The sequence below is a fragment of the Taudactylus pleione genome, unplaced genomic scaffold (genome assembly GCF_031769625.1).
Source record: "Taudactylus pleione unplaced genomic scaffold, aTauple2 ptg000455l, whole genome shotgun sequence".
NCBI lineage: Eukaryota > Metazoa > Chordata > Amphibia > Anura > Myobatrachidae > Taudactylus > Taudactylus pleione.
Window position 1 is genome coordinate 1,306,072 of NW_028284857.1, and position 26,089 is coordinate 1,332,160.

The 26,089-nt window shown below is 51.9% G+C and overlaps 1 protein-coding gene across 1 annotated transcript in view; it reads left to right on the top strand.

Moving 5' to 3' along the window:
* Positions 1–25,574, top strand: part of HCN3 (hyperpolarization activated cyclic nucleotide gated potassium channel 3) — an 82,204-nt gene extending 56,630 nt beyond the window's left edge. The window contains exons 6-9 of the mRNA XM_088448488.1: positions 3,608–3,848; positions 6,794–6,958; positions 9,926–11,549; positions 24,006–25,574. Of these exons, the coding sequence (XP_088304614.1) occupies positions 3,608–3,848; positions 6,794–6,958; positions 9,926–11,034 (1,515 nt within the window). The 3' untranslated portion in view covers positions 11,035–11,549; positions 24,006–25,574. The remainder of the gene's footprint in view (positions 1–3,607; positions 3,849–6,793; positions 6,959–9,925; positions 11,550–24,005) is intronic.
* Positions 25,575–26,089: the final 515 nt, after the last annotated feature.

A 26,089-nucleotide genomic window follows, 5' to 3' on the forward strand; every position in this document is an offset into this window, starting at 1 on the left:
ATTATTACCTCTCATCGCCATCCCTGAAGTGTGATTCCTCCATTACCTCTCATCACCATCCCTGAAGTGTGATTCCTCCATTATTACCTCCTATTCCCATCCATGAAGTGTGATTCCTCCATTACGTCCCGTTACTATGCCTGAATTGTGATTTCTCCATTATTACCTCCTATTACCATCCCTGAAGTTGATTCCTCCATTATTACCTCCCGTTACTATGCCTCAAGTGTGATTTCTCCATTATTGCCTCTCATCGCCATCCCTGAAGTGTGATTCCTCCATTATTACCTCTCATCGCCATCCCTGAGGTGATTCCTCCATTATTATCTCCTATCACCATCCCTGAAGTGTGATTCCTCCACTATTACCTCCTATCACCATCCCTGAAGTGATTTCTCCATTATTACCTCCCATTACCTTCCCTGAAGTGATTTCTCCATTATTACCTCCCAGTACCTTCCCTGAAGTGTGATTCCTCCATTATTACCTCCCGTTACTATGCCTGAAGTGTGATTCCTCCATTATTACCTCCTAGTACCATTCCTGAAGTGTGATTCCTCCATTATTACCTCCCGTTACTATGCCTGAAATGTGATTCCTCCATTATTACCTCCCGTCACCATCCCTGAAGTGTGATTCCTCCATTATTACCTCCCTTCACCATCCCTGAAGTGTGATTCTTCCATTATTACCTCTCGTCACCATCCCTGAAGTGTGATTCCTCCATTATTACCTCCCATCACCATCCCTGAAGTGATTTCTCCATTATTACCTCCTATCACCATCCCTGAAGTGTGATTCCTCCATTATTACCTCCTATCACCATCCCTGAAGTGTGATTCCTCCATTATTACCTCCCATCACCTTCCCTGAAGTGTGATTCCTCCATTATTACCTCCTGTCACTATCCCTGAAGTGATTTCTCCGTTATTACCTCCCATCACCTTCCCTGTAGTGATTTCTCCATTATTACCTCCTATTACCATCCCAGAAGTGATTCCTCCATTATTACCTCCCGTTACTATGCCTGAAGTGTGATTCCTCCATTATTACCTCCCGTTACTATGCCTGAAGTGTGATTCCTCCATTATTACCTCCTATTCCCATCCAGGAAGTGTGAATCCTCCATTACCTCCCGTTACTATGCCTGAAGTGTGATTTCTCCATTATTACCTCCTATTACCATCCCTGAAGTTGATTCCCCCATTATTACCTCCCGTTACTATGCCTCAAGTGTGATTTCTCCATTATTGCCTCTCATCGCCATCCCTTAAGTGTGATTCCTCCATTATTACCTCCTATCACCATCCCTGAAGTGTGATTCCTCCATTATTACCTCCTATCACCATCCCTGAAGTGATTTCTCCATTATTACCTCCCATTACCTTCCCTGAAGTAATTTCTCCATTATTACCTCCCATTACCTTCCCTGAAGTGTGATTCCTCCATTATTACCTTCCGTTACTATGCCTGAAGTGTGATTCCTCCATTATTACCTCTCATCGTCATCCCTGAAGTGTGATTCCTCCATTATTACCTCCCGTTACTATGCCTGAAGTGTGATTCCTCCAATATTACCTCCTAGTACCATTCCTGAAGTGTGATTCCTCCATTATTACCTCTCATCGCCATCCCTGAAGTGTGATTCCTCCATTATTACCTCCCGTCACCATCCCTGAAGTGTGATTTTTCCATTATTACCTCTCGTCACCATCCCTGAAGTCTGATTCCTCCATTATTACCTCCCATCACCATCCCTGAAGTGATTTCTCCATTATTACCTCCCATCACCTTCCCTGAAGTGTGATTCCTCCATTATTACCTCCTATCACCATCCCTGAAGTGTGATTCCTCCATTATTACCTCCCATCACCTTCCCTGAAGTGTGATTCCTCCATTATTACCTCCTAGTACCATCCCTGAAGTGATTTCTCCATTATTACCTCCCAGTACCTTCCCTTAAGTGATTTCTCCATTATTACCTCCTATTACCATCCCTGAAGTGAGATTCCTCCATTATTACCTGTCAACACCATCCCTGAAGTGTGATTCCTCCATTATTACCTCCTATTCCCATCCATGAAGTGTGATTCCTCCATTATTACCTCCCGTTGCTATGCCTGAAGTGTGATTTCTCCATTATTACCTCCTATTACCATCCCTGAAGTTGTTTCCTCCATTATTACCTCTCATCACCATCCCTGAAGTGTGATTCCTTCATTATTACCTCTCATCGCCATCTCTGAAGTGTGATTCCTCCATTATTACCTCCCATCACCATCCCTGAAGTGATTTCTCCATTATTACCTCCCATTACCTTCCCTGAAATGATTTCTCCATTATTACCTCCTATTCCCATCCATGAAGTGTGATTCCTCCATTATTACCTCCCGTTACTATGCCTGAAGTGTGATTTCTCCATTATTACCTCCTATTACCATCCCTGAAGTTGATTTCTCCATTATTACCTCCCATCACTATCCCTGAAGTGTGATTCCTCCATTATTACCTCTCATCGCCATCCCTGAAGTGATTTCTCCATTATTACCTCCTATCACCATCCCTGAAGTGTGATTCCTCCATTATTACCTCCTATCACCATCCCTGAAGTGTGATTCCTCCATTATTACCTCCCATCACCTTCCCTGAAGTGTGATTCCTCCATTATTACCTCCTAGTACCATCCCTGAAGTGATTTCTCCATTATTACCTCCCAGTACCTTCCCTTAAGTGATTTCTCCATTATTACCTCCTATTCCCATCCATGAAGTGTGATTCCTCCATTATTACCTCCTATCACCATCCCTGAAGTGTTATTGCTCCATTATTACCTCCCATCACCATCCCTGAAGTGATTTTTCCATTATTACCTCCCATTACCTTCCCTGAAATGATTTCTCCATTATTACCTCCTATTCCCATCCATGAAGTGTGATTCCTCCATTATTACCTCCCGTTACTATGCCTGAAGTGTGATTCCTCCATTATTACCTCCCATCACCTTCCCTGAAGTGTGATTCCTCCATTATTACCTCCCATCACCTTCCCTGAAGTGTGATTCCTCCATTATTACCTCCCATCACCTTCCCTGAAGTGTGATTCCTCCATTATTACCTCCCATCACCATTCCTGAAGTGTGATTCCTCCATTATTACCTCTCATCGCCATCCCTGAAGTGTGATTCCTCCATTATTACCTCCCGTCACCATCCCTGAAGTGTGATTCCTCCATTATTACCTCCCATCACCATTCCTGAAGTGTGATTCCTCCATTATTACCTCTCATCGCTATCCCTGAAGTGTGATTCCTCCATTATTACCTCCCGTCACCATCCATGAAGTGTGATTCCTCCATTATTACCTCCCGTTACTATGCCTGAAGTGTGATCCATCCATTATTACCTCCTGTCACTATCCCTGAAGTGTGATTCCTCCATTATTACCTCTCGTCACCATCCGTGAAATGTGATTCCTCCATTATTATTTTTGTACCCCCTGTAAAATATTAGTCCTGTTTGTAATACGCAAATACTTTCCTGCTAGGTGAATCGTCACCACTCATTCCATCATTTCATTTTCCCAATAACCTTTTTCTTTTCTTACTTAAGGAGATTGTCAACTTTAATTGCCGGAACCTTGTTGCCAATATGCCACTTTTCGCCAATGCTGACCCCAATTTTGTGACTGCCATGTTGACCAAGCTTCGTTTTGAGGTCTTCCAGCCAACTGATTACATCATTCGTGAAGGCACTGTGGGTAAAAAGATGTATTTCATCCAGCATGGGATAGTAAGCATCCTGACTCGGGGCAGCAAGGAGACTAAACTTTCCGATGGGTCATACTTTGGAGGTGAGTGACCAATATTTTTGTACCTGACAAAAAGTTTACAGCAACTGAGGTCCATTTTCTATATTCTTAATGGTGTAATCCTCCTAATAAATGTCCAGCAATTCTGGTGTAGGGGCATCGCCTGTCATGTCCCTCCTGTACAGAGAGTAAAGTGCGGGTGTGGGGAGGGCATCGCCTGTCATGTCCCTCCTGCACAGAGAGTGAAGTGCGGGTGTGGGGAGGGCATCGCCTGTCATGTCCCTCCTGCACAGAGAGTGAAGTGCGGGTGTGATGGGGGCATCGCCTGTCATGTCCCTCCTGTACAGAGAGTGAAGTGCGGATGTGGGGAGGGCATTGCCTGTCATGTCCCTCCTGCACAGAGAGTGAAGTGCGGATGTGGGGAGGGCATCGCCTGTCATGTCCCTCCTGCACAGAGAGTGAAGTGCGGGTGTGGGGAGGGCATCGCCTGTCATGTCCCTCCTGCACAGAGAGTGAAGTGCGGGTGTGGGGAGGACATCGCCTGTCATGTCCCTCCTGTACAGAGAGTGAAGTGCGGGGCATCGCCTGTCATGTCCCTCCTGCCTCCTGCACAGAGATTGAAATGCATGTGTGGGGAGGGCATCGCCTGTCATGTCCCTCCTGCACAGAGAGTGAAGTGCGGGTGTGATGGGGGCATCGCCTGTCATGTCCCTCCTGTACAGAGAGTGAAGTGCGGATGTGGGGAGGGCATTGCCTGTCATGTCCCTCCTGCACAGAGAGTGAAGTGCGGGTGTGGGGAGGGCATCGCCTGTCATGTCCCTCCTGCACAGAGAGTGAAGTGCGGATGTGGGGAGGGCATCGCCTGTCATGTCCCCCCTGCACAGAGAGGTGAAGTGCGGGGCGGGTGTGGGGAGGGCATTGCCTGTCATGTCCCTCCTGTACAGAGAGTGAAGTGCGGGTGTGGGGAGGGCATCGCCTGTCATGTCCCTCCTGCACAGAGAGTGAAGTGCGGATGTGATGGGGGCATCGCCTGTCATGTCCCTCCTGCACAGAGAGTGAAGTGCGGATGTGATGGGGGCATCGCCTGTCATGTCCCTCCTGCACAGAGAGTGAAGTGCGGATGTGATGAGGGGATCGCTTGTCATGTCCCTCCTGCACAGAGAGTGAAGTGCGGGTGTGGGGAGGGCATCGCCTGTCATGTCCCTCCTGCACAGAGAGTGAAGTGCGGGTGTGGGGAGGGCATCGCCTGTCATGTACCCCTGTACAGAGAGTAAAGTGCGGATGTGATGGGGGCATCGCCTGTCATGTCCCTCCTGCACAGAGCGTGAAGTGCGGGTGTGATGGGGCATCGCCTGTCATGTCCCTCCTGCACAGAGAGTGAAGTGCGGGTGTGATGAGGGCATCGCCTGTCATGTCCCTCCTGCACAGAGAGTGAAATGCAGGTGTGATGGGGGCATTGCCTGTCATGTCCCTCCTGCACAGAGAGTGAAGTGCGGGTGTGATGGGGCATCGCCTGTCATGTCCCTCCTGCACAGAGAGTGAAGTGCGGGTGTGGGGAGGGCATCACCTGTCATGTCCCTCCTGCACAGAGAGTGAAGTGCGGGTGTGGGGAGGGCATCGCCTGTCATGTCCCTCCTGCACAGAGAGTGAAGTGCGGGTGTGATGGGGGCATCGCCTGTCATGTCCCTGCTGCACAGAGAGTGAAGTGCGGGTGTGATGGGGGCATCGCCTGTCATGTCCCTCCTGCACAGAGAGTGAAGTGCGGATGCGGGGAGGGCATCGCCTGTCATGTCCCTCCTGTACAGAGAGTGAAGTGCGGGGCATCGCCTGTCATGTCCCTCCTGCACAGAGAGTGAAGTGCGGGTGTGGGGAGGGCATCGCCTGTCATGTCCCTCCTGCACAGAGAGTGAAGTGCGGGTGTGGGGAGGGCATCTCCTGTCATGTCCCTCCTGCACAGAGAGTGAAGTGCGGGTGTGGGGAGGGCATCGCCTGTCATGTACCCCTGTACAGAGAGTGAAGTGCGGATGTGATGGGGGCATCGCCTGTCATGTACCCCTGTACAGAGAGTGAAGTGCGGGTGTGGGGAGGGCATCGCCTGTCATGTACCCCTGTACAGAGAGTGAAGTGCGGATGTGATGGGGGCATTGCCTGTCATGTCCCTCCTGCACAGAGCGTGAAGTGCGGGTGTGATGGGGCATCGCCTGTCATGTCCCTCCTGCACAGAGAGTGAAGTGCGGGTGTGATGAGGGCATCGCCTGTCATGTCCCTCCTGCACAGAGAGTGGAATGCAGGTGTGATGGGGGCATTGCCTGTCATGTCCCTCCTGCACAGAGAGTGAAGTGCGGGTGTGATGGGGCATCGCCTGTCATGTCCCTCCTGCACAGAGAGTGAAGTGCGGGTGTGGGGAGGGCATCACCTGTCATGTCCCTCCTGCACAGAGAGTGAAGTGCGGGTGTGGGGAGGGCATCGCCTGTCATGTCCCTCCTGCACAGAGAGTGAAGTGCGGGTGTGATGGGGGCATCGCCTGTCATGTCCCTGCTGCACAGAGAGTGAAGTGCGGGTGTGATGGGGGCATCGCCTGTCATGTCCCTCCTGTACAGAGAGTGAAGTGCGGGGCATCGCCTGTCATGTCCCTCCTGCACAGAGAGTGAAGTGCGGGTGTGGGGAGGGCATCTCCTGTCATGTCCCTCCTGCACAGAGAGTGAAGTGCGGGGCATCGCCTGTCATGTCCCTCCTGCACAGAGAGTGAAGTGCGGGTGTGGGGAGGGCATCGCCTGTCATGTCCCTCCTGCACAGAGAGTGAAGTGCGGGTGTGGGGAGGGTATCGCCTGTCATGTACCCCCTGTACAGAGAGTGAAGTGTGTGTTTGGGGGGGCATCGCCTGTCATGTCCCTCCTGCACAGAGAGTGAAGTTGATTGGATATCACAATAGACAATGGGGTCTGTACGATTAAAGCTTATCACACACATTTGTTTACGTCCTGTAGAGATCTGCCTACTGACCCGAGGACGCCGGACAGCCAGTGTGCGCGCTGACACCTACTGCCGCCTCTACTCTCTGTCCGTGGACAACTTTAATGAGGTCCTGGAGGAATATCCAATGATGCGTCGGGCGTTTGAGTCTGTGGCCATGGACCGACTGGACAGGATTGGTGGGTACAGAGAAACAAGCGGGTTTTAGTTAATGATTCGAGGACACAGCAATGCATAGCACACACATAATGTGTATATAACATGTACATGTACAAATACAGGGCCTGATTCAGAGCGTCTCGTAAGCAGCCGCTCGTTCGCTCCGAGCGATGTTCGCACAACTGCGCATGCGTATGGGTTGTAATACGCATGCGCAAACCAGTCATTGCGGTCGGAAATTGTGTGCTCGCAAAATAGCGAGTGCCTGATAATTTGAGTGACAGAATGAGGCGTTTGTGGGTGGTAACAGGGGAAGGTGCTTGAAAACGGGGGAATGGAGATCCGAACGCAGGCGTGCTTAAAGGTCAAAATGGGCGTTTTAAGGGTGTGCATAATTAACAAAGCAGCGTCATCGGCAACGTCACTTGGTTGTCTTTTAGCCTGAACTGCTCGCATGATTGCGGTAGGAATATCCTACCACAAGCACTGCGAGCAGTTCATATGCCTTTCGATGTACTCGATTAATCTAATAAATAGCGAAGATGACGTAGGATGCGAGCAGCCAGGGGGCGGTTTTTAAAAAATAGCGAGCACATGTTTCGTTTGCTCGTTCAGGCATAGAGGCGTCAACAGACCGCAAAGAGCGAGCCCTCTATTTAAATATCCGGCCCCTTTTTCTGAACGAGCGAGCGCAAATAGCGTCCGGCTCTGAATCAGGCCCACAGTCCCAATCCTTCCTTACATTCCTGTTGCACATTGAAGTCCTCAGAGTGTGATGACACCACAAGTCTCATTTCTAACCATATCCTACAGTTTGTGCCGAGCTGTCCCACCACGTCAGCATAATCTTCTAGAGTCCTTTCCCTACATCACCCTGCTCCCTCCTCCTCCTCCTATGTATCTTCCTCTTCCGCTGTCCATCTCCAGCAGCCTCTGATCTGTACATCACCCTGCTCCCTCCTCCTATGTATCTTCCTCTTCTGCTGTCCATCTCCAGCAGCCTCTGATCTGTACATCACCCTGCTCCCTCCTCCTCCTCCTATGTATCTTCCTCTTCCGCTGTCCATCTCCAGCAGCCTCTGATCTGTACATCACCCTGCTCCCTCCTCCTCCTCCTATATATCTTCCTCTTCCGTTGTCCATCTCCAGCAGCCTCTGATCTGTACATCACCCTGCTCCCTCCTCCTCCTATGTATCTTCCTCTTCTGCTGTCCATCTCCAGCAGCCTCTGATCTGTACATCACCCTGTTCCCTCCTCCTCCTCCTATGCATCTTCCTCTTCTGCTGTCCATCTCCAGCAGCCTCTGATCTGTACATCACCCTGCTCCCTCCTCCTCCTATGTATCTTCCTCTTCTGCTGTCCATCTCCAGCAGCCTCTGATCTGTACATCACCCTGCTCCCTCCTCCTCCTCCTATGTATCTTCCTCTTCCGCTGTCCATCTCCAGCAGCCTCTGATCTGTACATCACCCTGCTCCCTCCTCCTCCTATGTATCTTCCTCTTCTGCTGTCCATCTCCAGCAGCCTCTGATCTGTACATCACCCTGCTCCCTCCTCCTCCTATGTATCTTCCTCTTCCGCTGTCCATCTCCAGCAGCCTCTGATCTGTACATCACCCTGCTCCCTCCTCCTCCTCCTCCTATGTATCTTCCTCTTCCGCTGTCCATCTCCAGCAGCCTCTGATCTGTACATCACCCTGCTCCCTCCTCCTCCTATGTATCTTCCTCTTCCGCTGTCCATCTCCAGCAGCCTCTGATCTGTACATCACCCTGTTCCCTCCTCCTCCTATGTATCTTCCTCTTCCGCTGTCCATCTCCAGCAGCCTCTGATCTGTACATCACCCTGCTCCCTCCTCCTCCTCCTATGTATCTTCCTCTTCCGCTGTCCATCTCCAGCAGCCTCTGATCTGTACATCACCCTGCTCCCTCCTCCTCCTCCTATGTATCTTCCTCTTCCGCTGTCCATCTCCAGCAGCCTCTGATCTGTACATCACCCTGTTCCCTCCTCCTCCTATGTATCTTCCTCTTCCGCTGTCCATCTCCAGCAGCCTCTGATCTGTACATCACCCTGTTCCCTCCTCCTCCTCCTCCTATGTATCTTCCTCTTCCGCTGTCCATCTCCAGCAGCCTCTGATCTGTACATCACCTCCCATAACAAACCTCCTGCAATTACTGGATCACCCACCTCTCCCTGACCAGCCATCTCCTGTATCAGCCATATTCTATGGGGAGGATTATGAGTCGGACGCTGTCCCACCTAAATACGGCCTGGTGCATCTTTAGAGGCAGCCATTGGTCACACCATGGAAACCCCCGCCAGCCCCATGCTTGCTGCAGATTCTCCGTCTGAGTGTGAGCGATTAAGCTACTTTCTACGCACCCTCTTTCAGTGACACACCCATAAGCTACCCCCCCCCTTTCCACACCCATAAACGCCCAATACAATTCTCATACATTTCAGATGACGTGTGTCTGTTAGTACATAGGGTCGCAGTACTGACCCAATCGGGACGCATGTGCAGTAGAAAAACATTGCCCCACTGCGTGCGACATCAGCAGCCGCTACATCTCCTCTATCCCTACATTTTCTACATCACCCGTCCCCCTACCTGTTATATGACTCACCTGTCATATGCTTCTCTTTTTTATATCAGCCACCACTTGTATTCCCCAAATTTCCTAGACGACCCTAGTCCCATTTTCTGCATCAACCGTCTTTGTTGCCTCGATCTCTGCATGATACCGCCATACACCTGTCAGGGCTCTGTTACCGCCTCTGTAGCATAATTCTTCTCTATGTTCATTTCCTGTCTTGGGTGCACGTTTCCTGTAACACCCCCCCCCCCCCCCACATTTCTATATCATTCTACTCCGCCTGCCACCTTGTTCCCTGTCCTCCTCTGTATCACGCTTGTGAGCTTTGTATCAGCGGTCTCCTCGGTCATCCCCTGGCATCACATTCTTTTCCTTGTGTCTGTCTCCTCCTCAGGTAAGAAGAACTCCATCCTTCTGCGTAAGCGCGCAGAAAACAGCAGTGGTTCGGTGAACAATGAGATTATTCAGCAGATCGTGAAGCACGACCAAGACATGGCGCACAACATCCAGGATCTTCAAGCCCTGGGTACAATGAGGGATCCTGGCCACAACAAGACGCTCATCTGGGAACCCTTGGTTCATGCTCCCCTACAAACTGCTGCAGCCACCACAAATGTGGCCATTGCACTCACCCACCAGCAAAACCTTCAGGCACATGTATTCCTGCCACCGTCCTCCTTACCGGAGACTGCATATGCCAGCCGCCAAGCAAGAAGGTCCCAGCCCAATGTTGGAGTGTCCCGGCTGCCTTCTGTCAGCTCTCCATCTGGTGCCCAGTCTCACTTGCAGACACCAGTAGGCATCACTCCCACTTCTCCACGTGGCGTCCAGAAGCCAGGAGTTGCTGTACCATTTTCACAGCTTTGCCAAATGCAGCGAGTGGACCATCCTGCCCTGGCAAAATCACTTATGACTTCACAAGTGCAACTATCCCGATCTCGGGGAACCTCTGCATCAACCTCCGTCTTGCAGCAATCAACAGGACCTACCAGCTCTCAAGTAGTCTTGGGGCAACTTTCAGGGAGGACTTTGCACTATAGCCTGTCCAGAGCTACTGGCTCTCATCTCTCTCTTCTCATGCAGCAAGCAGCAAGCTCCCCCCAGTATCTTGTCAAACACCGAAGCATACAAGGACTTCCGATTGGGAGACTGTCACAGGATGTGCGTCTCCTCTCAGCATCTCAGCCTTCACTACCCAACAAAGCAGCCCAACAGCAGGACAGTGCAGTATCTCCCCATGCTGCAGACTCCCCGAGGGCTGTTACTCAGAAATCCTCTCCTTCTGTATCTGCACTGATGGTTAAACCATCTCTGCCCTTCTCTTCTCATGCACAGCAGGTGCCTTCAGGGTCTCTCGTCTTGTCCGGATCTTCAGTTAGTGGCTCAGCTACTCCACAGTCTCCTGTTTCTGCACCTCGACAGCTGGCACCGTCGCGCAAGGGATCAGTAGCTTTCAGTCCTGAGGTGGACATTAGCAAACCGAAGCTCTCACCAAATATGTGAAGAGCGGCAGAATACATTGCTGCCTCGCCCAAAAGAGAACCCAACCAGATTTGAATTCATGCAGGGACCAAACACGGAATGAACGCATAGCCGAATCCCAGATGGACAACACCACAATGGTCAGGTCCAACATTATATCTAAACATTCCCTGAGCCAAGCCAAAGCTCAACATGTGACTAAGGCGGGTCCGGTAACCTACCAGCATCTTACATACCCTGGCCCTGGCTCATGCACATGTATCCCCGAGTCAGCAACACCCACCCTTGTTGAAGGACAAGACGACATCAGAGAAGCTTGAGTGTAATTATGCCTTACGCACCATTCGTAGCTTTATAATCAAGGGATAAAGCAATTTACATATAATTCTTTTGACTGTCTTCTGGTGGAGGGATTAAACTACTACTGTATGAAGAGAAGCGGATTCCCCTTAGTTCTGCTAAGAGCTGGTTGCAGGCAGCCCCACAACTGAGGACCACTGTCAAGGAGAAAGTGGCTTACAGACCCTACCTGTGAGGTGTGTTCTGGGTTTCCCTCTTGTTTATATGTCCAATTAATTAAGGAAAGCGTAGTCCTATCAGTTCTATTGCAGTACAAATGTGTCTCTGAGAGGCTGAGGTGTGTGCCAAGATGGATGCCCATGGCCAGGAGAACAAACAAGATGGAGTAAATGTAGAATCTCCAACACATACCACCACTGTATGTTACATTTAGGCCTAGGATCCCTACGTCCCTGCATCTTGCTTCAATCCCTGATTCTCCTGTGTGTCTCCTGGCATCTCCAGTTCTAGGGTTCCCCATCTGCCCCGATCATATGACTCTGGAGTTTGCCATCCACCTCCAACTTGTAGTACTACTAATGCAGACAGTTGGCACTTTGAACATTACTTCCGCTATCTGCCTGTTTAGATAGAGAAAACCCCAGCCACCCTTCCTAGCATGGCCGCCTGCTGTAGAAGAGGACATGCTATGGATTAATGCAGGCACTCCAATCACTCACTCCTTACACACCAGGTTGGCACATTCCCCGTTTGGTCCTTCTGCCCACGGTATTGAGCCAGGCTGCACGCACGCTAGAGACAGCTACTGACCAGTCTGATGCACTTGATCTTCTATGCACCATTTTCACGCACTGGCTGTAATGGCTACAGCAGGTGCAATTATTTCACAATTGGGAAACTGTGTGTTGGCCATGTCAGTACATCTTGCTGACCTCCTTCCCTATCTCGCGCCTGAGAAGGACATCAATCAGCTCCGTTTGCCATGCTGAAATGGCAGCAAAGTGGTGGTGGGAGAGGGAGAGCTAGTCGCAAGCTGTCGGCTAGGAGCCAGTGCCTGATTCAGACCCGGACGCAAGTAAAACACCGGGTCCTCATGCAAGACACACAGCGAATGTGTTACAGTGGTCACTACCGGCGGACGCAGATTGGAACTACATGGAGATCTAGGTGTTCCTGGGTGGCGCCGGGACGTGCTCCTCTTATTCCAATGGACATTCTGAGCGCCTATAGGGTTGCTCAGAAGTCCGATGGTGCGGCCTATGTCCGCTCTATGGTGCGCCTTTCTGCGCACCACTACGGATTACAGCCGCAGCCGGTAGACGTCTCTATAGACAGCCCAACCGGCTGCAGCATTAGCATACCCTCGCAGCAGTGGCTGCATTTCAGTCCACCTCCGAATCAGGCCCTCAGAAGAAAAGCAGAGGAGCCTGGACAAAGACGGAGCAAAGCCCCGGGTCTCAGGCACGGAGGAGGTCAGCAGAATGGATCATGTATGAGCAATGTCTGGTAAAGCATTAAGCTGATTAGGCTGCAACCTAGGGCGCAAGGACTTGGAGGCACCACTAATATAGGTTACACTGAACCAGCAGCCAATGTGGTTGGGCACTGCTGACATTCTCCCCTCTTCTCCATGGCAATATATATCTATTATACATCCATTCTACTAAGTGTAGACTATTTAGCACCATCCCAATGTGCCCTCACATCGTAGACTGCTCTCATCTGGCTTGTGCAAATAATCATTACTCACTGACACATTTCCCAGGTCACCCAGTAGGTGTAGTCATTACTCACTGACACATTTCCCAGGTCACCCAGCAGGTGTACAGGTGTAATCATTACTCACTGACACATTTCCCAGGTCACCCAGCAGGTGCACAGGTGTAATCATTACTCACTGACACATTTCCCAGGTCACCCGGCAGGTGCACAGGTGTAATCATTACTCACTGACACATTTCCCAGGTCACCCAGCAGGTGCACAGGTGTAGTCATTACTCACTGACACATTTCCAGGTCACCCAGCAGGAGCACAGGTGTAGTCATTACTCACTGACACATATCCCAGGTCACCCAGCAGGTGCACAGGTGTAGTCATTACTCACTGACACATTTCCAGGTCACCCAGCAGGTGCACAGGTGTATTCATTACTCACTGACACATATCCCAGGTCACCCAGCAGGTGCACAGGTGTAATCATTACTCACTGACACATATCCCAGGTCACCCAGCAGGTGCACAGGTGTAATCATTACTCACTGACACATTTCCCAGGTCACCCAGCAGGTGCACAGGTGTAGTCATTACTCACTGACACATTTCCAGGTCACCCAGCAGGTGCACAGGTGTATTCATTACTCACTGACACATCCCAGGTCACCCAGCAGGTGCACAGGTGTAATCATTACTCACTGACACATATCCCAGGTCACCCAGCAGGTGCACAGGTGTAGTCATTACTCACTGACACATTTCCAGGACACCCAGCAGGTGCACAGGTGTAGTCATTACTCACTGACACATTTCCCAGATCACCCAGCAGGTGCACAGGTGTAATCATTACTCACTGACACATATCCCAGGTCACCCAGCAGGTGCACAGGTGTAGTCATTACTCACTGGCACATGTCCCAGGTCACCCAGCAGGTGCACAGGTGTATTCATTACTCACTAACACATTTCCCAGGTCACCCAGCAGGTGCACAGGTGTAATCATTACTCACTAACACATTTCCCAGGTCACCCAGCAGGTGCACAGGTGTAATCATTACTCACTGACACATTTCCCAGGTCACCCCGCAGGTGCACAGGTGTAATAATTACTCACTGACACATTTTAAAAGATCTACATGTGGAGATAATTATTTCACTTGTGATTCTGTGAGGAGACCTGGAAAACATGCACTGTTTGGGGTCCTGAGGACAGAGTTTGAGAACCTGTGTTCTGTTTGATCTTTCTACCGTGTCCCTTTTATTTAACACAGCGATCCTATCCCTTATGTAGCATCGTTCTCTATGCAGAGTCTTCTACCCCATAAGATCAGCTTTTCTGGCCAATCTTGTAATGCCCGACTCCACACTAGTGCGCCACCACATATTGTAATGCCATACCTAGATTTCTTCTCCACCGTACTCCATTTTATACTACATATTAAGATCTCTAATGCTGGGAACACACTAAACGATGTCGTCCGATCCCGCGGATCAGGCCGACATACCGGCACATCGTCTAGTGAGTACCCACTATGCGTGCCCCTGCTGTCCGACATCAGGGTCATTCCGTCTTCTGTGACTCAGCTGCCTATGCCGGCAAGTTCAATGGTGCCGGTGAATGACATATTGGGGCGGGGGGAGGTCACTGGATCATGCAGTGTGCGCCTCCGCAACTAGTTCTCCACAGCCAGTTCTCTTGTGTAGCAAGACCTCACCTCCGCAGCTAGTTCTCCGCAGCTACAGTAGTTCTCCGCAGCCAGACCTCTCCTCTGCCGCCAGGCTGCTCCTCCACAGCTAGTTCTCCGCAGCCAGACTGCTCCTTCGCAGCTAGTTCTCCGCAGCCAGACCGCTTCTCTGCCGCCAGGCTGCTCCTCCACAGCTAGTTCTCCGCAGCCAGACTTCTCCTCCACAGCTAGTTCTCCGCAGCCAGACTACTCCTCCGCAGCTAGTTCTCCGCAGCCAGACCGCTCCTCTGCAGCCAGACTGCTCCTCTGCAGCTAGTTCTTCTCTGCAGCTATTTCTCCACAGCCAGACCTCTCCTCCGCAGCCAGTTCTCCGCAGCCAAACCTCACCTCCGCAGCCAGACCTCTCCTCTGCAGCTTTTACTTCTCCGCAACCTGACCCCTCCTCCGCAGCCAGTTCTCTGCAGTTAGTTCTCCGTAGCCAGACCTCTCCTTCGCAGCTATTACTTCTCCACAGCCAGGCCACTTCTCCGCAGCCAGACCGCTCCTCCGCAGCCACACCTCTCCTCCGCAGCTATTACTCCTCCGAAGCCAGACTGTTCCTCCGCAGTTCTCCTCTGTAGCAAGTTCTCCGCAGCCAGTTCTCTGCAGTTAGTTCGCCGTAGCCAGACCTCTCCTCCGCAGCTATTACTCCTCCACAGCCAGACCGCTCCTCCGTAGCTATTACTCCTCCTCAGCCAGACCGCTCCTCCGCAGCCAGACCTCTCCTCCGCAGCTATTACTCCTCCGCAGCCAGACTGTTCCTCCGCAGTTAGTTCTCCTCTGTAGCAAGTTCTCCGCAGCCAGTTCTCTGCAGTTAGTTCTCCGTAGCCAGACCTCTCCTCCGCAGCTATTACTCCTCCACAGCCAGACCGCTCCTCCGCAGCTATTACTCCTCCGCAGCCAGATTGTTCCTCCGCAGTTAGTTCTCCTCTGTAGCAAGTTCTCCGCAGCCAGTTCTCCGCAGCTAGTTCTCTGCAGCTAGTTCTCCACAGCCCGACCTCTCCTCCACAGCCAGGCCTCTCCTCCGCAGCCAGGCCGCTCCTCCACAGCCAGTTCTCCGTAGGCTAGTTGTCTTTCACAACCAGTTCTCTGCAGCCAGTTCTCCGCAGCTAGTTGTCCTCAGTAGCCAGTTCTTCTGCGCAGCCAGAGCACTCCTTCACCATCAGACCTCTTTCCTTCCAGCCTCCTCATGCCTATTCCCCAACCTCTCCATCCAGCCTCCTCATGCCTATTCCCCAACCTCTCCAGCCTTCTCATACCTATTCCCCAACCTCTCCCTCCAGCCTTCTCATGCCTATTCCCCAACCTCTCCCTCCAGCCTTCTCATGCCTATTCCCCAACCTCTCCCTCCAGCTTTCTCATGCCTATTCCCCAACCTCTCCCTTTAGCCTTCACATGCCGATTCCCCAACCTCTCCCTCCAGCCTTCTCATGCCTATTCCCCAACCTCACCCTCCAGCCGTCTCATGCCTATTCCCCACCCTCTTTCTCATGCCTATTCTTCACCCTCTCCCTCTAGCCTTCTCATGCCTATTCCCCACCCTCTCCCTCTAGCCTTCTCATGCCTATTCCCCACCCTCTCCCTCCAGCCTTCTCATGCCTATTCCCCAACCTCTCCAGCCTTCTCATACCTATTCCCCAACCTCTCCCTCCAGCCTTCTCATGCCTATTCCCCAAACTCTCCCTTTAGCCTTCACATGCCGATTCCCCAACCTCTCCCTCCAGCCTTCTCATGCCTATTCCCCAACCTCACCCTCCAGCCGTCTCATGTCTATTCCCCACCCTCTTTCTCATGCCTATTCTTCACCCTCTCCCTCCAGCCTTCTCATGCCTATTCCCCACCCTCTCCCTCTAGCCTTCTCATGCCTATTCCCCACCCTCTCCCTCTAGCCTTCTCATGCCTATTCCCCACCCTCTCCCTCTAGCCTTCTCATGCCTATTCCCCACCCTCTCCCTCCAGCCTTCTCATGCCTATTCCCCACCCTCTCCCTCCAGCCTTTTCATGCCTATTCCCCACCCTCTCCCTCCAGCCTTCTCATACCTATTCCCCACCCTCTCTCCCTCCAGCTTTCTCATACCTATTCCCCAACCTCTCCCTCCAGCCTTCTAATGCTATTACCCAACCTCTCCCTCCAGCCTTCTCATGCCTATTCCCCACCCTCTTTATCATGCCTATTCCCCAACCTCTCCCTCCAGCCTCCTCATGCCTATTCCCAAACCTCTCCCTCCAGCCTTCTTATGCCTATTCCCTACCCTCTCCCTCCAGCCTTCTCATGCCTATTCCCCAACCTCTCCCTCCAGCCTTCTCATGCCTATTCCTAAACCTCTCCCTCCAGCCTTCTCAGGCCTATTCCCCACCCTCTCTCCCTCCAGCCTCCTCAGGCCTATTCCCCAACCTCTCCATCCAGCCTCCTCATGCCTATTCCCCAACCTCTCCAGCCTTCTCATACCTATTCCCCAACCTCTCCCTCCAGCCTTCTCATGCCTATTCCCCAACCTCTCCCTCCAGCCTTCTCATGCCTATTCCCCAACCTCACCATCCAGCCGTCTCATGCCTATTCCCCACCCTCTTTCTCATGCCTATTCTTCACCCTCTCCCTCTAGCCTTCTCATGCCTATTCCCCACCCTCTCCCTCTAGCCTTCTCATGCCTATTCCCCACCCTCTCCCTCCAGCCTTCTCATGCCTATTCCCCAACCTCTCCAGCCTTCTCATACCTATTCCCCAACCTCTCCCTCCAGCCTTCTCATGCCTATTCCCCAACCTCTCCCTCCAGCCTTCTCATGCCTATTCCCCAACCTCACCATCCAGCCGTCTCATGCCTATTCCCCACCCTCTTTCTCATGCCTATTCTTCACCCTCTCCCTCTAGCCTTCTCATGCCTATTCCCCACCCTCTCCCTCTAGCCTTCTCATGCCTATTCCCCACCCTCTCCCTCCAGCCTTCTCATGCCTATTCCCCAACCTCTCCAGCCTTCTCATACCTATTCCCCAACCTCTCCCTCCAGCCTTCTCATGCCTATTCCCCAATCTCTCCCTTTAGCCTTCACATGCCGATTCCCCACCCTCTCCCTCCAGCCTTCTCATGCCTATTCCCCAACCTCACCCTCCAGCCTTCTAATGCTATTACCCAACCTCTTCCTCCAGCCTTCTCATACCTATTCCCCAACCTCTCCCTCCAGCCTTCTAATGCTATTACCCAACCTCTTCCTCCAGCCTTCTCATGCCTATTCCCCACCCTCTTTCTCATGCCTATTCCCCAACCTCTCCCTACAGCCTTCTCATGCCTCCCTCCAGCCTACTCATGCCTATTCCCCAACCTCTCCCTCCAGCCTTCTCATGGCTATTCCCCAACCTCTCCCTCCAGCCTTTTCATGCCTATTCCCCAACCTCTCTCCCTCCAGCCTTCTCATGGCTATTCCCCAACCTCTCCCTCCAGACTTCTCATGGCTATTCCCCAACCTCTCCCTCCAGCCTTTTCATGCCTATTCCCCAACCTCTCTCCCTCCAGCCTTCTCATGCTTATTCCGCAACCTCTCTCCCTCCAGCCTTCTCATGCTTATTCCGCAACCTCTCTCCCTCCAGCCTTCTCATGCTAATTCCCCAACCTCTCCCTCCAGCCTTCTCATGCTAATTCCCCAACCTCTCCCTCCAGCCTTCTCATGCTAATTCCCAACCTCACCCTCCAGCCGTCTCATGTCTATTCCCCACCCTCTTTCTCATGCCTATTCTTCACCCTCTCCCTCCAGCCTTCTCATGCCTATTCCCCACCCTCTCCCTCTAGCCTTCTCATGCCTATTCCCCACCCTCTCCCACTAGCCTTCTCATGCCTATTCCCCACCCTCTCCCTCCAGCCTTCTCAGGCCTATTCCCCACCCTCTCCCTCCAGCCTTCTCATGCCTATTCCCCTACCTCTCCCTCCAGCCTTCTCATGCCTATTCCCCAACCTCTCCCTCCAGCCTTCTCATGGCTATTCCCCAACCTCTCCCTCCAGCCTTTTCATGCCTATTCCCCAACCTCTCTCCCTCCAGCCTTCTCATGGCTATTCCCCAACCTCTCCCTCCAGACTTCTCATGGCTATTCCCCAACCTCTCCCTCCAGCCTTTTCATGCCTATTCCCCAACCTCACCATCCAGCCGTCTCATGCCTATTCCCCACCCTCTTTCTCATGCCTATTCTTCACCCTCTCCCTCTAGCCTTCTCATGCCTATTCCCCACCCTCTCCCTCTAGCCTTCTCATGCCTATTCCCCACCCTCTCCCTCCAGCCTTCTCATGCCTATTCCCCAACCTCTCCAGCCTTCTCATACCTATTCCCCAACCTCTCCCTCCAGCCTTCTCATGCCTATTCCCCAATCTCTCCCTTTAGCCTTCACATGCCGATTCCCCACCCTCTCCCTCCAGCCTTCTCATGCCTATTCCCCACCCTCTCCCTCCAGCCTTCTCATGCCTATTCCCCAACCTCTCCAGCCTTCTCATACCTATTCCCCAACCTCTCCCTCCAGCCTTCTCATGCCTATTCCCCAACCTCTCCCTTTAGCCTTCACATGCCGATTCCCCAACCTCTCCCTCCAGCCTTCTCATGCCTATTCCCCAACCTCACCCTCCAGCCGTCTCATGTCTATTCCCCACCCTCTTTCTCATGCCTATTCTTCACCCTCTCCCTCCAGCCTTCTCATACCTATTCCCCACCCTCTCCCTCTAGCCTTCTCATGCCTATTCCCCACCCTCTCCCTCTAGCCTTCTCATGCCTATTCCCCACCCTCTCCCTCTAGCCTTCTCATGCCTATTCCCCACCCTCTCCCTCCAGCCTTTTCATGCCTATTCCCCACCCTCTCCCTCCAGCCTTCTCATACCTATTCCCCACCCTCTCTCCCTCCAGCTTTCTCATACCTATTCCCCAACCTCTCCCTCCAGCCTTCTAATGCTATTACCCAACCTCTCCCTCCAGCCTTCTCATGCCTATTCCCCACCCTCTTTATCATGCCTATTCCCCATCCTCTCCCTCCAGCCTCCTCATGCCTATTCCCAAACCTCTCCCTCCAGCCTTCTTATGCCTATTCCCTACCCTCTCCCTCCAGCCTTCTCATGCCTATTCCCCAACCTCTCCCTCCAGCCTTCTCATGCCTATTCCTAAACCTCTCCCTCCAGCCTTCTCAGGCCTATTCCCCACCCTCTCTCCCTCCAGCCTCCTCAGGCCTATTCCCCAACCTCTCCATCCAGCCTCCTCATGCCTATTCCCCAACCTCTCCAGCCTTCTCATACCTATTCCCCAACCTCTCCCTCCAGCCTTCTCATGCCTATTCCCCTACCTCTCCCTCCAGCCTTCTCATGCCTATTCCCCAACCTCTCCCTCCAGCCTTCTCATGCCTATTCCCCAACCTCTCCCTCCAGCCTTCTCATGCCTATTCCCCAACCTCTCCCTTTAGCCTTCACATGCCGATTCCCCAACCTCTCCCTCAAGCCTTCTCATGCCTATTCCCCAACCTCTCCATCCAGCCGTCTCATGCCTATTCCCCACCCTCTTTCTCATGCCTATTCTTCACCCTCTCCCTCTAGCCTTCTCATGCCTATTCCCCACCCTCTCCCTCTAGCCTTCTCATGCCTATTCCCCACCCTCTCCCTCTAGCCTTCTCATGCCTATTCCCCAACCTCTCCAGCCTTCTCATACCTATTCCCCAACCTCTCCCTCCAGCCTTCTCATGCCTATTCCCCAATCTCTCCCTTTAGCCTTCACATGCCGATTCCCCACCCTCTCCCTCCAGCCTTCTCATACCTATTCCCCAACCTCTCCCTCCAGCCTTCTAATGCTATTACCCAACCTCTTCCTCCAGCCTTCTCATGCCTATTCCCCACCCTCTTTCTCATGCCTATTCCCCAACCTCTCCCTACAGCCTTCTCATGCCTCCCTCCAGCCTACTCATGCCTATTCCCCGACCTCTCCCTCCAGCCTTCTCATGGCTATTCCCCAACCTCTCCCTCCAGCCTTTTCATGCCTATTCCCCAACCTCTCTCCCTCCAGCCTTCTCATGGCTATTCCCCAACCTCTCCCTCCAGACTTCTCATGGCTATTCCCCAACCTCTCCCTCCAGCCTTTTCATGCCTATTCCCCAACCTCTCTCCCTCCAGCCTTCTCATGCTTATTCCGCAACCTCTCTCCCTCCAGCCTTCTCATGCTTATTCCGCAACCTCTCTCCCTCCAGCCTTCTCATGCTAATTCCCTAACCTCTCCCTCCAGCCTTCTCATGCTAATTCCCCAACCTCTCCCTCCAGTCTTCTCATGCTAATTCCCAACCTCACCCTCCAGCCGTCTCATGTCTATTCCCCACCCTCTTTCTCATGCCTATTCTTCACCCTCTCCCTCCAGCCTTCTCATGCCTATTCCCCACCCTCTCCCTCTAGCCTTCTCATGCCTATTCCCCACCCTCTCCCACTAGCCTTCTCATGCCTATTCCCCACCCTCTCCCTCCAGCCTTCTCATGCCTATTCCCCACCCTCTCCCTCCAGCCTTCTCATGCCTATTCCCCACCCTCTCCCTCCAGCCTTCTCATGCCTATTCCCCAACCTCTCCCTCCAGCTTTCTCATGCCGATTCCCCAACCTCTCCCTCCAGCCTTCTCATGCCTATTCCCCACCCTCTCCCACTAGCCTTCTCATGCCTATTCCCCACCCTCTCCCTCCAGCCTTCTCATGCCTATTCCCCAACCTCTCCAGCCTTCTCATACCTATTCCCCAACCTCTCCCTCCAGCTTTCTCATGCCTATTCCCCAAACTCTCCCTTTAGCCTTCACATGCCGATTCCCCAACCTCTCCCTCCAGCCTTCTCATGCCTATTCCCCAACCTCACCCTCCAGCCGTCTCATGTCTATTCCCCACCCTCTCCCACTAGCCTTCTCATGCCTATTCCCCACCCTCTCCCTCCAGCCTTCTCATGCCTATTCCCCAACCTCTCCAGCCTTCTCATACCTATTCCCCAACCTCTCCCTCCAGCTTTCTCATGCCTATTCCCCAAACTCTCCCTTTAGCCTTCACATGCCGATTCCCCAACCTCTCCCTCCAGCCTTCTCATGCCTATTCCCCAACCTCACCCTCCAGCCGTCTCATGTCTATTCCCCACCCTCTCCCTCCAGCCTTCTCATGCCTATTCCCCAACCTTCTCATACCTATTCCCCAACCTCTCCCTCCAGCCTTCTCATGCCTATTCCCCACCCTCTCCCTCTAGCCTTCTCATGCCTATTCCCCACCCTCTCCCTCCAGCCTTCTCATGCCTATTCCCCAACCTTCTCATACCTATTCCCCAACCTCTCCCTCCAGCCTTCTCATGCCTATTCCCCACCCTCTCCCTCTAGCCTTCTCATGCCTATTCCCCACCCTCTCCCTCTAGCCTTCTCATGCCTATTCCCCACCCTCTCCCTCCAGCCTTCTCATACCTATTCCCCACCCTCTCTCCCTCCAGCTTTCTCATACCTATTCCCCAACCTCTCCCTCCAGCCTTCTAATGCTATTACCCAACCTCTCCCTCCAGCCTTCTCATGCCTATTCCCCACCCTCTTTATCATGCCTATTCCCCAACCTCTCCCTCCAGCCTCCTCATGCCTATTCCCAAACCTCTCCCTCCAGCCTTCTCATGCCTATTCCCCAACCTCTCCCTCCAGCCTTCTCATGCCTATTGCCTACCCTCTCCCTCCAGCCTTCTCATGCCTATTCCCCTACCTCTCCCTCCAGTCTTCTCATGCCTATTCCCAAACCTCTCCTTCCAGCCTTCTCATGCCTATTCCCCAACCTCTCCCTCCAGCCTTCTCATGCCTATTGCCTACCCTCTCCCTCCAGCCTTCTCATGCCTATTCCCCTACCTCTCCCTCCAGCCTTCTCATGCCTATTCCCAAACCTCTCCCTCCAGCCTTCTCAAGCCTATTCCCCACCCTCTCTCCCTCCAGCCTTCTAATGCTATTACCCAACCTCTTCCTCCAGCCTTCTCATACCTATTCCCCAACCTCTCCCTCCAGCCTTCTAATGCTATTACCCAACCTCTCCCTCCAGCCTTCTCATGCCTATTCCCCAACCTCTCCCTCCAGCCTTCTCATACCTATTCCCCAACCTCTCCCTCCAGCCTTCTAATGCTATTACCCAACCTCTTCCTCCAGCCTTCTCATACCTATTCCCCAACCTCTCCCTCCAGCCTTCTAATGCTATTACCCAACCTCTTCCTCCAGCCTTCTCATGCCTATTCCCCACCCTCTTTCTCATGCCTATTCCCCAACCTCTCCCTACAGCCTTCTCATGCCTCCCTCCAGCCTACTAATGCCTATTCCCCAACCTCTCCCTCCAGCCTTCTCATGGCTATTCCCCAACCTCTCCCTCCAGCCTTTTCATGCCTATTCCCCAACCTCTCTCCCTCCAGCCTTCTCATGGCTATTCCCCAACCTCTCTCCCTCCAGACTTCTCATGGCTATTCCCCAACCTCTCCCTCCAGCCTTCTCATGCTTATTCCGCAACCTCTCTCCCTCCAGCCTTCTCATGCTTATTCCGCAACCTCTCTCCCTCCAGCCTTCTCATGCTTATTCCGCAACCTCTCTCCCTCCAGCCTTCTCATGCTTATTCCCCAACCTCTCCCTCCAGCCTTCTCATGCTAATTCCCCAACCTCTCCCTCCAGCCTTCTCATGCTAATTCCCCAACCTCTCCCTCCAGCCTTCTCATCCTAATTCCCAACCTCTCCCTCCAGCCTTCTCATGCCTATTCCCCAACCTCTCTCCCTCCAGCCTTCTCATACCTATTCCCCAACCTCTCTCCCTCCAGCCTTCTCATGCCTATTCCCCAACCTCTCTCCCTCCAGCCTTCTCATGCCTATTCCCCACCCTCTCCCTCCAGCCTTCTTATGCCTATTCTATTAAACTTGATGAAGAATTAACAGAACAAACAGAAGTCATCCAAATTTTAGTCCCCAAATGTCCTTTAGCACAAAACCGAGATCCCCGTAGTGTCCTTACCCCATAGTAGTGCTCCATACGTTAATAACTGGAGGCCCACTGTAATTCCTGTGCTCGTCTCCACACCACAGGTTACACTACCTGGCTCGTCTCCTCCTTTCCCTTTATTTCTCCTTAGTCTTCACCCTGTCACCCTTTTGCACATACCCCTAGGAGTAATCACCCCGCTCTCCTGTATGAAGGAACATGTTACCAGGACATAACTGATGGCTGACTTTGGTGTAGGCAGGCACAGAACATACTTACAATGCTGTGCATTCTTATTCTTGCAGATACCTCCCTCTCTGGAGCCACAAGTCAACAGGAGAAGCCGTAAATATATAGTGCTCCCGTCCGCCCTATGCTCACCATGTAACGTTACACCTTACGTCAAAGCAGAGGTTCTACTGGCTGTGACAGACGTAGAGATGATCCTTTCTCTGCCATGTTGTGCGCCTTATTCACTTAAATAGGCAGCTGAACCCTACAAAGGAAATAGCGGAGCTCAATCACGTAAGAACAGCAAGACCGCTGTGTCCTCTGTCAGTACATAGCCCAACCACCGAAATCAGACCAGACTCGGGGGGGGGGAAGCTCCCTGCCATCACAGGAAAAGCTGCGGACATGACCATCTCCAAGGCCTCATCCTGCCATCACAGATCCGTTACACGCAGAGGGCGCCATTCTTCACGCACGGTTTTGGATCCTTTCATTGGTAAAGGTTGTGAGAAAACTATGTTGGTCATGTCTAGTAACTATAATGTATTTGACAGAAATCAGTTTACATTTGCATAAATCATTGAAAACATCAATTCTTACGCTCAATAACACCTCATAATTTACTTGTATCCTGCACATACCATCCCCTTAGCCCAGAGATTCCCAAACTCCGCTATTACAGTCCAGGTTTTAAGGATATCTATGCTTAAGTCCAGATCAGAGGTACCCAAACACAGTGCTCAAGGCTCCCCAGCAGGTCAGGTGTTAGCGATATCCATGGTAGAGCACAAGTGGTTAAATCAAATTAACTGATGTACTAATTAAGTCACCTGGGATCAAGCATGGATAGCCTTAAAACCTGGACTGTAATGGCAGCATTTGGGAACCTCTGCCTTAGCCATTCACTAGCACTTTATAAATGTGGGCAAGAATGGGATCTGGGGATAATGATTGCGAGAATGCCAGCTATCTACGAGGGCTGAATGAAAGGTAATGAGGCTGCCAGTGTTCTGTCCCATAGGTAGAGGTGGTAACGCTATGCTGGTTATTGTGCAGCTCGTACATCCATGTGTCTGACCCTGCGGTGGGACTGCTGTTGTCTTTGTTTGGTCACGATAACCAGCATAGCGCTACCACATCTACCTATGAGACAGAGACAGTCTCATTACTCTTCAGTCAGCGCTCGTAGCTATAGTAAATGCTTAGTGTAACAGTGTCTGGTGTAGAAGACCTTATGAAGCCTAAAGAATAATAATGTATTATTGTAATTAAGAGACATCTTATTACTGGAACAGGTATAATCCAAATGCTAGTTGGCTGAATTCGGCGTTGAGTAGAGATGTAGGAGACATCCGGTTACTGTGACACGGCTGGGGACGCTGCACAGATTACTGTTCATGGAGTCTGAGAAAGGGGAAACCTCCTATTAGCGAGTGTGAGGTAAGGATGTGCTACAGACAGAAATCGAGGTGGAGGCATATTGTTCCTTGGAGGGAGGTGGTATTAGGACGGAGGCATCTCATTTTGGGGCAGGAGGTGGTGTGTTCTACGGATGTATGGAAGCTGAGAATCAGTTTATTTTGTACTGTACATAGAAAAGTTTTGTGTGAAACATGTTCTGTAAATAAAAGTATAAAATACTTGGACACTTCCAACTTTCTTATCACCCCACAATGACCGCAGATTCCCACAGGAGCCGGACGTCACGAAAGCTAGAATGACATGGGTACACTAGGGGGTGGCCGCTGGCCATGCTCCTCTGTCCTTAGTGATATATCTGTATATTCCTACCACAGCTTTACAAAGAAGCTAGAAGACAAAGGTCCGAATACAAACCATTACACCCCCATCCCCAAGTGCCCTCAGACAGTCGCCATTTCTTACAGATGGCTGTTCTGTATTTTACAAGTAGAAACTACTGACCGGATTTTACATCCTACCACTTTCTTATATCAGGACCTGATCAGTAACACAATGTACGTCCAGCTGTTACTGGCTGGTTGTGTTACAGGAGAGCATTGGGAGCTGCTGATATACACACTCAGGATAAGTCAGTCTCCCCCCCCCCCCCCCATATCTTATATCATAATCTACTAAATATCCCCATCCTGTAACATGCAGTCACCAGAGGCAAGGCCACTTATTTACCATCTTACAT